Raw genomic sequence first — 13789 nt, 5'->3', positions numbered from 1 at the left:
TTCTCAAAATGCATAAAAATGGGGTTATTCTGGTTGCCTTTGTTACGCTAAGTGTTTATTGACAGCTTCTTCTTTCAAGTACACGTGTACGCTCGAGTCACACTACAGACACTTACCGTACCACCAGTGCATCTCCCCCGCCAGCTCCTTCCCCGTTTTGATTTCTAAATGGAGTTGGTATAGACACAGAGTGACTGCGCAATCTATTGTTGTCGAGATGCTTTTTCCAGCATCTCGACTGGAGTGATTTAACACTGATTACTTACACACACACACACAGGCAGAGGGGAGCGGGTGAGAGCTTTACAGCCGGTCTCATAAATGGCAACTTAAGTAAAGTACTGCAGCTTATAGTTCTGCACTGAGAGGGTGAGGAGGAAGTGAGGCGAGAGATTTGGTAGGGGGCGTTATGTTTGGTTATCCACTGTGGATAGGATTTCACACAGATTGAAGAGGTAAACACGAGTGTGGTGTTTTGTGTGGCGTCCCGCTGTGGAGGTTCAGAACTGGCTTTTTGAATGTTTTAAGAATATTAAAACATTATATATTTACACAGGAAACACCAGGCAGAAGAACATATTCCCGTTATTTGTCCAATTTCCCAGCTGTTCAGCTGCCACAGATTGTGCGTCAATTTCACATTCATCCATGTGTATGGAAACATTTCTTGTTTCTTCACTTATTTGCTCTCAATTTTTCTTCAGGACACTGCAGAGGGAGTATGAGCAACTTAAGGAGCAACATGGACAGCGAGGCACGCCTACAGGAAGCCCCTGGGAGACGGAGAGCCCCTCCGCCCACCCCGATGAGGCAGATCTTTTAGCTGAAGCCAGGCTGCTACGACAACACAAAGGCCGGCTGGAGACCCGCATGCACATCTTGGAGGAACACAACAAACAGCTGGAATCTCAGCTTCATCGCCTCCGACAGCTACTGCACCAGGTGACGTATCATGTACACATTTTATCCCCGACTTGGGGTTATGTTTTGTTCCCGTTACCGACTGTAGTTTTGGTGCTTTGCAGTCAGAAAACATGCAGTTTCTCTGAAAATAATTTAAAACCTGAAGTAACATTGTTATTGTTAATACAGCCAGTTCATAGAGCAGATGATGGACCAATTTGCAGCAGAGTAGAGGAATTATGGCTTTCTCCTTTGAGTACAGCACATACACAACTGCGATATAAAGTTTATTTTCCACATTAGCTTCCTTTCCGTTCAGTTCATTAGGCTTGTTGTTGAGGAGCAGCAGGGCAGTAATCACGGTTCACAGACTCACTCACGCACACCAGCTGGCAGGGCTGTTTCAGACGGCTCAGGAAAAAAATAATTTAAGCAGACGTAAAAGTAAAACGCTGATACAGAAAGCTTCCAGTAAATTAAAGGGATTCGTTCAAAGTCTAGCTCCATCATGAGCTTGCAGTTATTAATCCCGAAATCCACTTTTATCACAATTTTTAAAAAACTGCTCATCATCATTCAGATTAGATCCTAATCACATCATTTCCATTCCACCCAGCATCCATCTCCGATCTCTGTATTAATAACTTCCAGATTTGTTTATACCAGGCCTAATTGCTCACTGAGGTTGGATTGTTTGTGCCAAGTGAGAAATTCACAAGCCTCAAGCCAAACAAGCAGCAATCCTGACAAAGCAAACTGAGGCAGAGCAGGTATTGGCTCTCTGGAAGCTGAGAAGCTGTGAGCATGGGCAATAACTCATAACAACAGGCGGCAGCTGACGTGACTCAGCAGATATTTAATGGCAGATGATTAACATTTGGACAGAAATAGTTTTAGTATTGCACTCTCACTAAATTTAAAGTTGTCCTTCAGCAGAAGTACAGTAGATAAAATAAAATATTAAATAGCTGTTAGGACACTGATTTCTACTTTCTCTTAGAATACAGTTAATGATACAAGGTTGCCAGATACTGGTAGTGTTATTAGGACATACAGACACTATAACCCACATTCGCTCATTGATTCAATTTGTCAATTTTAACTCTACAAGCATCATTTTACCACCAGATTGTAGGAAATGTTTGTTTGTTTTTTAATCTGTAGTATTTAAGTGAAAGGAGTGATATCTGGGTGGCCCGTTATAATTTGATCAAGGAAAAACTAGAAATAAGCACCATTTTTATGTAGCTTCCATGACCATGTTTTTAAAAGTAAAATCACAAAAACAAAATGCAGATCTGTTAGTGAACTTTTTGGGGTGCTCGTGCTTTTTAAAGCTGGTGAATATGAGCCGCGGTTTGCAGAATGAAAGCAATTTTTTTTTTTGAGAGGAGCGCCAGGCCCATTTCAGATAAATTTTGAGTTGTTATATTCAGTCACACGGAATGCCATCGCCATGGTAACTAACAGCTTAACTGGTACAGGTGGATGCAGTTGACAGTTTATGACTTATGATGGATTTGAAATTCGGAATCTCTGATTGGTGGATTTTTTCTCACTTTCTTGACATCAAGTGTGGGAAACAAGGTGTATATGTAGGGGTTTTTTTTCCAGTCAGTCATCTAAAACGAGCTAACGTCATACTGCGGTTTGAAGGCAGTTTGAAGTATTTTGGCTGTCATTCACAATTTAAAGCTGCCCCTCTCATCGTCCGTCTCACACACAATGTTAGATAAGAGTCCTACACCCTGACAGTGGCAGTGACCTGCACGGGTTTGTCAGATTTTCTAAATAAAAGTCCTTAGTTTCTAAATGGAAGACCAGTATGCTTTAAATTCAGTGTGTTTTCTTAATAAATAAAAGGTTAAATGTGTTATTATTAATCTGTCAATGAGAACAAAAGCACCAGAATAGTTGCAGGAATTGAACAGGATTCTTTAAAAATTTCATTATGGCTTCAGTCATTTATCAGATGTTATTAAGGTGCTTTAATGCTGTGAAATTTTAAAAATAAAAGCTCCCAATTTATATTTATAACCTGAAGAGAATGCTTAAAAAATTTCATAATTAAAAAAAATGCATCAGTTATAGTTTGCCATCCTTAAGGTGCCACATTTCCAAAATAAAAGCCTCACATTTAGTGTTTTTCCCCCTAACTTTATGATACAGGTATCAAAAGCAATCTCCCTTCAGCTTCATTAGCTCACCAAATCACTTCGAATCTTTTAGTAACAAGCCACAGAGCAACCAGCAGCAGCAACACTTTCACTGCAGTGTTTTCAGTGGTTTTTCTTTTGTAGGGTCTTTAACTTACAATTCAAAGCACCTTGTGGAGACTTTTTTTGTAATTTGGCACTGTATTAAATAAAACAGAATTGGGGGAAAAAAATAAAATTGAAGTTTAACTGAATATTTTATGACTTCCCATGGTGTCCAATTAATAATGGCAAACCGAAAGTCATTTGGCAATTCTCATCCCTATACTACACACAGAACTAAAGAAGTAAAGCGAATCAGGGACTGTGTCGCTCATTTTTAATTTGAATGCTAAAACGTTTGCTATAACTGTCAAATTATAGCGATGAGGAAGTAAAATCTCAAAGTAGAAATGCTTGAAAAACCTGCGCTGAAAGGCGATTCTTAATTTGGTTTATACAGCAGACTGTCAGGTTGCAATGTGCTGTAGTGTTGTATACTGTCTAAGCTACTGCATTTCTACCTCCGCTGAGTTAGCCTTGTTTAGACTTTCCATCAATGCTGCCGCATGCTGCAGTGGATTTATTCTGACGCTGATTGCAACAGACAGAAAATCCAAACATAAACGGCGCACACAGCTACCTGCACACATGGAAACGTCCAAACACTTAAGTAAGAACTACAGTTCTCAGAGAGTCCCCGGAGACCTGACGATGTGTCAACACGTCTTTCCATCAAGTGCTGTGTTACTGCCAAGCTTCAGAGTAATAAACCCAGCCTGCCTGATGGCACGCATTAAATTCACACTCCCGAAGGGTGACCAAAGCCCTGACCTGAGCTATTCTAAGACGAGCCTCGAGACAGTTGGTTGTGCTTCAGAGACGTTTCCAACATGTTAGCCTTCGCTAGCGCTAGGGGCACGAGGAGATGAAGGAGGAGAGGAAGAAGGAGGGTATATGAGAGAGGGGAGGGAGCATTGATTTACTTTCTTGAACTTGAAAAGCCAAAGGGAATGGGAGATTGTGCCGTGAATGTCACTGGACATAAAGTGTTCACTTCTGAGCATCTGAGAAATTGGTTTTTCAACAGACTTTTGAGATATTCTGCAGTGTGTGTGTGTAATATATTAATTTATTTGTGAATCTTTAGATCTTGAGAACACAGCACACTGGAGGGCAAATAATTATTTGTTATAGCAAGATGAGGTTAGAGGTTACAGAGTGGCAAGAAGCAGTGATTCAAAAATGCTAAATATGAGCGCTGTTGTTTAGATTTATGTACTATCATCTGTTTTAACCATTTTCTACTTCAGTTATATTTAAGAGCATGTGCACATATTTTTTACCTTTCCACTCACTGAAGACCATCAGGGTAAAGCATTTGAGCTAAAACTAAAAAAAAACTGGGGTAATTTTGATTGAGGGCTTTAAATGTGATTGATACTGTAGTGTGTTAAACTCAGTTTTGGCTTGTTTGGAAAATTGTACACATCACAAGAGCCTCGTTGTGCTGCCCTTTGGTTGTTTCTTGTCTCTGCCTGCTGCTGTGAAGCAGGGCTAATTTTGAAGTTGTCAAGCAGACGCCAAGTGGAATAATTGTGTTATAATGACTAAATGTTCTTTCGTTTTGTTTTGTTTTCATGTCTGCCTCTCTATCAGCCCGATGTGGACTCGAGGGTAAATGGATTGTCCTCCCCCATTGTGCAAGATCGAGGGCCACTTACTGAAAACTCAGGTGAGACACTCAAGCTGAAAAAGGCTTAATGTACTGTTGTTTATTTAAATAGGAAGATATCAGTCCATTGCTCACAACAGAGAAAAAATATTTGCTTTTCTGCAAAAAGTGTTCCTCGCTGTGGTGCAGTATTAAAGTGTGAGTGCGTGTGGTAACTGAAAATCAACCTCTCTGTGCTTTGCGTGCATGTGTGTTCAGATGAGCTGTTGGACTCCCACAACAGCAGCTCTGACCTGGCAGATGTAATGGAGCAGATTAACAACTCCTTCCCTGCATGCAGTCGTAAGTTTCCCAATCCTCCTCCTCGAATTTCCCACCGTGTCTTCCCAGCCTCCTGCAGCAGATTTTTTTGTCACACCATAATGTCGTAGGTCAGCAGAGGAAAAAGTACAGTCTGTTTAACCGGAAAAGCCCTTCACAGAAAAACTGATGTCGCATGTGCAAGATACAGTGCTGTGATCATTTCTTACTTTTTTACATATTTGTCACACTTAAATCTTTCAGATCGTCAAAAAATGTTTAATATTAGACACAGATAACCCGAGTAATTGCAAGATACAGTTATTCAATGACGATTTTATTTATGAAGAGAAAGGAGCTACCCGCACCTACCTGGCCCTGTGTGAGAAAGTAATTAATCTCCTCTTCGTTAAACGATGAATTAACTGTGACTAACCATTTTTTGGAATGCTGAGCTTATTTTCACTACCCACACTCAGGCATGATTACTGCCAGACTGGCTGAATCAAGAAATGCCACGATCTAAAGAAGCAGCTGAGAAACAAAGTCATTGACATCTATCAGCCTGGAAAGGGTTAGAAAGCCATTTCTTAAGCTTCGGGACTCCTGTGAACCACAGTGACAGCCATTAGTTGCACATGGAGAAAACTTGGAGCAGCAGTGAACCTTCTCAGGAGTAACCGGCCTACCAAAATTATCCCAAGAGTGCAGCGACGACTCATCCAGGAGGTCACAAAATAACTACATCATCTGCAGGCTGCACCTGCCTCAGTTAAGATCAGAGTTCATGATTGAACAACAAAAAAGAGACTGGCAAAAATGGTATCAATGAGAGAGTTCCAAGGAGAAAAGAACACAAAGACTGGTCTCACATTTGCTAAAAAAAAAAAAAAAAAAAATCCAACACCTTTGGAAAAAATATTCTGTGTACTGACGAGACAAACGTTACATTTGGCACAAAACTAACACAGCATTTCAGAAAAGAACATAGCAAAAGTCAAACATGGTGGTGGTAGTGTGATGGTCTTGGGCTGTTTTGCTGTAATTGGAGGAAGCATCAACTTTGCTTTCTACTAGAAAATCCTGAAGGAGGATGTCTGACCATCAATCAGCTCATGTCCTGAACCTCAAGCACACTTTGGATGTAAACACTGGGTTATCTGGACTTAAATCTGATTGATATGCTTTGGCATGACCTTGAGCAGGCTGTTCATGCTGGAAAATCCTCCACTGTGGCTGAATTAAGACAATTCTGCAAAGAAGAGTGAGCCACAATTCCTCCACATTGATGTGGAAAGCTCATTTCTAGTTATCACAAACTGCTCGATTGCAGGTCTTGAAGCCAAGGGTGCCACATTAGTTTATTAGCAATCGCTTTTTCACTTAGGGCCAGGTACTCTAGGTTTGGACAGCTTTGTCACTTACTTAAAAGAAATCTTCATTTAAAAACTGCAGTTTGTATTAACTCGGGTTATCTATGTCTAATATTTAAATTTGTTTGATCTGAAATATGTGATTGCGACTGAGATAAATTTGCCAAAACAGACTGATATGTTGAATTGCTGGGACAGGAGAATATTTGGCAGTTTAGCTTCAATCACGTCTGGAACAACAAAGAGTTTTTAAAAATAGTTGCTATTTACAGTAATTGTCTGTCATCTTACTTTTTAAATACCACCTTTTACATTTCAGCTACACAAATGGTTTTGTAACATTCCCCTCTTTTATCATACTTATTTACATATTATTGTTAAAACAGCATTGAATGTTATTAAGCAGTATTTAACTTGAACTCGAAGTAGATCCGTTAGGTTCATGGGATAACTGAAATTACACATGCATGGCATGAAAGCCAATGATTCCCAGTATGTTCACAGCACAACACTGACTTTAGACATCTTTGAGGTACTTTTTCCACTAAAAAGGTGCACGCTTGAGCCTGTGGAGAAACGGTGGTACTTTTCTGATAATCTACAATATCAACCAAACTCATGATCCGCCTTCTGATTTTTTTTACCACCTGTCAGTGCTCTTATCGATCCTCGTGTCTTCTTCCTCTTTCAGCCCCTTGCACACTCCTGCTCTGTATCCTTCCTTTGTATTTCCTCGTCTCTCACGCTGCCACTCGGCTTTGTGCCTGTTTCACGTGTCTTTGTGTGCACAGCAAGGTGTCAAGCAGCTTTGTAATCCTGAACTCAGAAGGTCTCGTCCTGCACGGCGCTGAAATTTTCCGTTTTCGGATGGTTTGCTCAGTGCAGTCCAGGTTCCTCTGCACCCATTTGTGACTTTGTGCTTTCGATTCTGATGTCTGCTCAGATGCACAGAGTTTAAATACAGGCCTAATTGTTTCAGCCATCATCATTTAAATTTGGTATTTGATCAAATCGGGAAGAAAACGTTATAGCTCATTACTCCTAATAGCTGAATCTGAAACAATATTCACCTTTGGGAACGTTAATCAAATAGCAAAATAAATTAGAACGCTAAAATATCGAGCTCGGTGATTTTTAAATTGTATTCCATTATTGGAGAGTCGAAACTCCTACGAGGGCTTTAGTTATAAATCCATTGTAATCTGGCACACGTTCCAGCGTTATTAGAATTTGGTTACTGCATAGCTCGGAGGCACCGGGACTCAGCCGCTCAGTGTGCGCACAAGTACGTGGGAGGTACCCAGAGGCTGACAATTTTGTGTAGACTCATAAATGCTGAAATGAACTGGGGAGTTCAAGTGTTAAACTGCTCTAATTTTTCTTTGTTTTGCCTCCTGCAGCCTCAAGCCTCTCCTCGAGACCACAGGTAAGACATTCTCCCATAAATTTAAAGACACAACAGGGGATGTAAATTTGTCTTTTAGCAGTGGGTTGTTTTTTTGTTCTTACGCCGTATTGTTTGTATTGAGGGATTGGTATTTTGGTAATTGGCAAAGGTGAGAGAAGTTGGAATAGAGCACGTTTTAGAGGTAATTACAGCTGCTGCCACAAAAGCAGTCCCCTCCACGAAGCCTTCACCTGCCTCAACCCTCCACATTCTGTGAGAAAGCGGCTGCTAATGGATCCCAGGGGAGTGCCATTAACGGCTCCTCTCTTTCTCTCAGTCTGAGGCCAAGGTGCATTTTGGGACAGAGGTATTGTGAAAGCTGTTGCCACTGACCTCTTCCCACTGTAATTATTTACCCCGCTCCGGTGTCCCTTGGTTCTGCTTCACACCTCTTTTCCCCTCAGGGTCTTTTTAAGCTGCTCAGCTTGTCTCCCTGCACAATAAGCAGTACTTTTACATGCCAGTTAAACTGCCTATTTTCTGAGAGTCAGACATTTCTACTTTTCTCTCTGTTGACCAGAACAATACAGCCCGTCCTTTCAAGCAGTTTGCAACTCAAAATTTACATTGCTGTTAAAAACTTTGTCCTCTTTCTGATTTCTTGGTTTGCTTGTTTTTTTGTTTATTTGATAAACATACATGTTTGAGATCGAAGATATATTAATATTAGACAAAGATACCCAGAGTAAATACAAAATGCAGTTTGTTATCCAAACCTACCTGGTAATTCCCCCCTATGTCTAATAACTGGTTCTGCCACCTTTGGCAGCAAGAACGGTAATCAAGGGATGACTGGCTATGAGTATTTCACATCCCTGTGCAGGAATTTTTGTCCATTTGTTTTAATTCAGCCACACTGGAGGGTTTTCATGCATGAACGACCTGATTAAGGTCGTGTCAAAGAGTCTCATTTGGTGCAGACGTTGACTAGGTCAATCCAAAACCAATCCAAAAATCATTCATAGCTGGACTTGCTGGTGTGTTTCGGATCATTGCCCTGCTGCAAATGCTCTTGAGCTTCAGGGCATGAACTGGTGACAGAGTAATTTCTTTTAGGATCTTCTGGTGAAACGTAGAATTGTTGTCAGAATGTTGGTGCAATAATCATTTTATAAAAACGCTGTTAGATTTACTCCACATGTAATTCAAACCTTCCAAAGAGTTCAGTTTTTGTCTCCTCAGTCCACAGAATATCTTCCCCAAAGTCTTGGGGATCATCTTAGACGAGCCTTTGTGTTGGATCCACGAATGTCATTTTGCCCAGTCATTTTCTTGTTTAATCATGAACTTTGACCTTAACTGAGTCAGGTGAAGCCAGCAGTTCTTCAGATGTTGTTCTGGGTTCTTTTGTGACCTCCTGAATGTGCCTTTGATTCTCTCTCACTTTAATTGTGGTAGGCCGGTTCACCATGTTCTCACACTGGTTCATTGGAGGCCCAAAGCTTTAGAAATGGCTTTGTAACGCTTTCCAGACTGATAGATATTAATAACTGTTTCTCAGCCCTTCCTTTAGATCATGGTATGATGTGTTGCTTCCCGAGATCAGACAGTAATCAGGCCTGAGTGTGGGTACTGAAACTGAACTCAGCTTTCCACAGTTAATTCACCATTTAGCAATAAGTTTTTCACACATAACCAGGCAGGTGTAGCCCCCCCCCCCCCCCCCCCCCAATAAATGAAATCATCACCTAAAAACTGAATTTTGTATTTACTCGGGTTATCTTAGTCTAACATTAGAATTTGATCGACCTGAAACATAATGTAAAAAAACTAAGAAATCAGGAAGACTGCAAATACTTTTTGAAAGCACTGTAAGTTTATGACTTGTATTCATTATCTACATATGCACTTTGACTACAAACACTATGTGAACCACAGGTCTCCTCGTTCTTCTGTTCTCCTGCAGGTTCCATGTTAATGATGTGTTTATTTACCACCTGCTTTGGAGTACATTCCTCTGTACAATAATGCAACCTCATCTGACTCATCTGCAGCAGTGTTACACAACACATGCATTACCACATCAATTGAATATTAAATCTAATGAGTTCATTTCCCAAACATCTTCCACTCCTGGCTTTTTATAGTCCTCGGCGGACAGCGCTCCATGCACTCTCCTTTAACTTCAGCGCAAAGCTTTAGTTTGAGTGCCTAATTTCATTTCTGAGGAGAGCTCTGATTTGTAAAATCTTCCCAGATTCATCCATGCCCACCTCCCACTTTCCCCCCTTCTGCGCTCCTAATGGACTCTAACTGGCTGGAGGGACTGCAGTCCATTTGCCAGCTCTCAAACCTGATTACTTTGTTTGAACTTCTGACGTTTCCACACGGTGATGTCTTGATGAAGAGAAATGAGGCGGGTTCACCTGCAGCACTCGGGACTAACCAAAGAGACTCATAAATCCGAGCTTTTCTGTGGCTGTATGTGAACTGCGGCACTGTCGTGTTTCAAATTCTTGGTTTTTGTCGTCTGATCCAAAGCATTTGCTCTCTGTGTGTTTTCAGATGATGTGAGGACTGACTGGAGGATGGAGAGACCATTCCCACACAAACAAAATCCCCTGTCCCTAAATCCCAAAGACGCACAGGAGCAGACAACTTAACTACTTTTACCACCTTGTCTTGTACTATGCAAACTGTACATTTTCTGAACTGTAGATTGTACCGAATTGAACATTTGTCAGTGATTTATTTAGGTATGCAGATGAGTATATGGACACGGGGCTTTGTATAGATTTTTTGTTTTGTTTTTCAGAGGGTGGTTGGGATTTTGTTTGAATTCTGTTGACTTAACTGGGAATCAAACTGTTCCATTTTTATTTGTCATTCCACTGCTTTGTACCATTGAGCCCCGAATAGCCCCAGACTTTTGTTAAATGCTTGGGGAGCGCACACACTGCTCCCGGTGGCTGAAAGGATCGTTTCCAAAATGTAAACTATCACCTCTCGGATCACCTGGTTTGTTTTCCTATCTATCTCGTAGCATGCTTGATGTCAAGTTCCCCTTTAAAAAGCATCGATATGCCGGCAGACTTTGTCTCAGCTGCGATTTTGTTAAAGTAAACTTTTACCCCTTCTGTGCCTACAAAGTTTGTCGTTCCACACGTGGAAGACGGAGGTGAGAGTCGATGTATTATTGGGGGATTGTGTAAAAATGGTTTTGGAAGTTACAGATTTAAATCTAAAGTTGTTTTGAATCTGGGTTTATGAGAGGCCCGCCGTTATCATGTAGAATAGGTTTGGTTTGTTTTTTTAAAAGAGATATATGTTCAGAAATCAGAGGAAAGCCATGATTGCCTTGCTACCTCAGACTCATAGACACAGTTTTGTTTTTGTGGTTCGTAAACACGTCAAACAGTTGTGTGTTCATTTACAACCATGAGCAACCTGGTATAGATTTCTAAGCTTTAGCTCACTGTATTGGTGTACACTGCAATGAGGAGTTACCAAGTTCAAAAAAAAGAAAAAAAAAAGTTACTATTACTGTACCACAATGGGTCTGTGGCCTGCTGAAGCTAGCCTCCCGTTATGATGAGTAGTATTTTATCTGTTGTTGGGTTGTTTTGGGGGGGTTTTTCCACTGGCCTTCTAGCACTGGTCCCTCACTGCGTCGTGTTGTTGTGCTATATGCTACCCTGTAAAACTTGTGAGATTGAACAACACTACTATAACCTCTGACTGTAAACTGATGGTGATGATGATTTTAATGATCATGATGAACCGTACCATGGCAGAACTGTGTCGCTTCTCCTGAGGTATGTAAAATAGATGGACCACACTACATGTAATATGGCTACGTTGTTTTATTCAAAATAAAATTTTTATAACAAGTACACGTCCCCCATGTGCTTTCGTTATTACCTCCACCACAGGAGGTTATGTTTTTGGCAACGTCTGCGTTTAAAGTTAAAAATGGTGTTGTCGTGTTGTCGAAGTTTGTGAATGCGTTAACTCGAGAACAAAGCGATGTAGGAGTTTTAAATTTACACCATAGGTATATCTAATAAAAATCTTGGGATAGTTGGAGTCGACCTCAAAGTCGAGGTCAGAGGTCAAGCTTTCTGAAAGTCTTGTGAATGCGATAATTCGAGATGGAAGTCACCTATGATTTTGAAACTGATACCATCGGTGTATCTACTGGAAGGCTGAGTGGCGCCACTAGCCACTGCCAGCTTGAAAAATTAGAAATGAATTCTGATAAAACTTTGTAGAGCTGTAAAGTCGGGTCGTGCTAACAAGTCGTTAAAGTTTGGCTTATATCCAGTAAGGTTTTCAAGGTCGACTTGATTATCCTTTAAGTCCTGTAATTTGCTAAATGGGGCCTCCGTGGATCAGACTTATTTTCCCAGCACATTCTTATGCTACGCGCCAGGTTATGGGTGAAATCCAGTAAAATGACATTCTAGCCATGTATTCCAGCCCTAAACCTAACCTTATCCCCTAACGATAACCTTAACCAGCACTTTAATAATGTTAAATATCGTTTTCCAAAGCAATTAAAATAAAGTGAACAAACATGTAGATTGATTCCAAACAATTTTCACGTCTCCTCGTTTTTCTTTTCTTGTCATTTAGGGACGTGTTGGGTGCCCTGAAGCGTAATATGTTTACCATTTGTCACCTAGCATAAAATATTACGCTTCGGTAGTGAGAATGTTTTGCCCACACAAGCCAGTCTAAACTCCCCATGTGCATCAGTGAGCCTTGGCTCCCCATGACCCTGTCACTGGTTACTTCATTGGACCACTTTTGATAGATGCTGACCACTGCAGACCAAGGACATCCCACAAGAACTACAGTTTTGGACATGCTCTGACCTAGTCGCGTAGCCATGACAATTTAACACTTGTCAAACTCACTCAAATCCCATTTTTCAATGTTCACTTGCTTCCTTATACATCGCACCCACTAACAGGTGCCAGATGAAGGATGAAGAGCTAATCACTGTAATTCACTCATCTGATCAGTGTATAGAAAGTACCATATAAAAATTTAAAGTATCATGTCACATGTGACCTCTGACCTCTCCTTCAAGGTCAATAGATTGATCTGAAGGTCATAGTGATAAACAGCTCTACATAGCTTCATTAATACTGTTTCTTACTGTCACTGTTTGTACTGACAAACACATATATATTGATATATGTTATGGGGATTGTAAATGTTACGTTACTTTGGACCTCCAACCTCTTCAAGATCAAATAAGGTCAAACTTAAGGCTTAAGTCAAGTTTATTAAAATGAGTTTCAGCCGGGCAAATAACAAAAGCCTGCACTTTGCACTTCTCATTACTATTCTATTAAAAGTGAGACAGTAAGCTGCCTTGGCGCATGTTTGTGCACTTGAAGGTTGTTTAACGCTCTAAATTTTATTAATGTAATGCAGATTAATTAACTCTACAGACTCATAAACTCTAATCAGATTCAAAGCACACCTGTTTTAAGGACTATAGGGCTTATTACAGCCAACTCCTCAGCTGTCATCCAGCCACAGGAGTCATTATTTATCAAAGGAATTGATCACGCAGTGAGAGGTTGTATCATTATTGCATGTTTGCAGTGAGCATGCTGAGCTGTAGCTGAGAACTCAAAATGAATAATGAAGCGCAATTAGCTTTTTCATAATTTACTTAAACCCTTCAGATGGATTTTTTCTTCTTCTTCACTGGAACAGCATTAGTGGTGCTGCACGCATTAATTATTTCACTTTTCTCAGCGATTGCACGATGTTTTGACTAAAGACATTTACCTTCATCTTGCTTGGCTGTTCCTTGATGTTGGCTATGAATGAAAATCTGACAGGACGTGTGATGTCACGGTGATGGAAAATCAGCTCATTTTATCAACCTGTCCGACTAAATTGTCTCCCAGCAGGAGACCGTCAGGACTCTATTAGA

The 13789-nt window shown here is 40.6% G+C and overlaps 1 protein-coding gene across 3 annotated transcripts in view; it reads left to right on the top strand.

Annotated features, from left to right (window-relative positions):
• utrn (utrophin) overlaps window positions 1-11726 on the top strand; it is a 190584-nt gene extending 178858 nt beyond the window's left edge. For 2 of the 3 annotated variants that reach the window (XM_087851850.1, XM_087851851.1), the window contains 5 exons: window positions 705-942; window positions 4758-4833; window positions 5032-5115; window positions 7847-7872; window positions 10399-11726. In XM_087851850.1, the coding sequence (XP_087707976.1) occupies window positions 705-942; window positions 4758-4833; window positions 5032-5115; window positions 7847-7872; window positions 10399-10407 (433 nt within the window). In that variant the 3' untranslated portion in view covers window positions 10408-11726. The remainder of the gene's footprint in view (window positions 1-704; window positions 943-4757; window positions 4834-5031; window positions 5116-7846; window positions 7873-10398) is intronic. The other variant, XM_087851852.1, reaches the window with a different exon arrangement.
• The last annotated feature ends 2063 nt before the right edge of the window (window positions 11727-13789 follow it).

The sequence above is a fragment of the Neolamprologus brichardi genome, chromosome 15, assembly GCF_056152115.1.
Source record: "Neolamprologus brichardi isolate AB-2024 chromosome 15, ASM5615211v1, whole genome shotgun sequence".
NCBI classification, from domain to species: domain Eukaryota; kingdom Metazoa; phylum Chordata; class Actinopteri; order Cichliformes; family Cichlidae; genus Neolamprologus; species Neolamprologus brichardi.
This window is presented reverse-complemented; position numbering and strand designations above follow the sequence as displayed.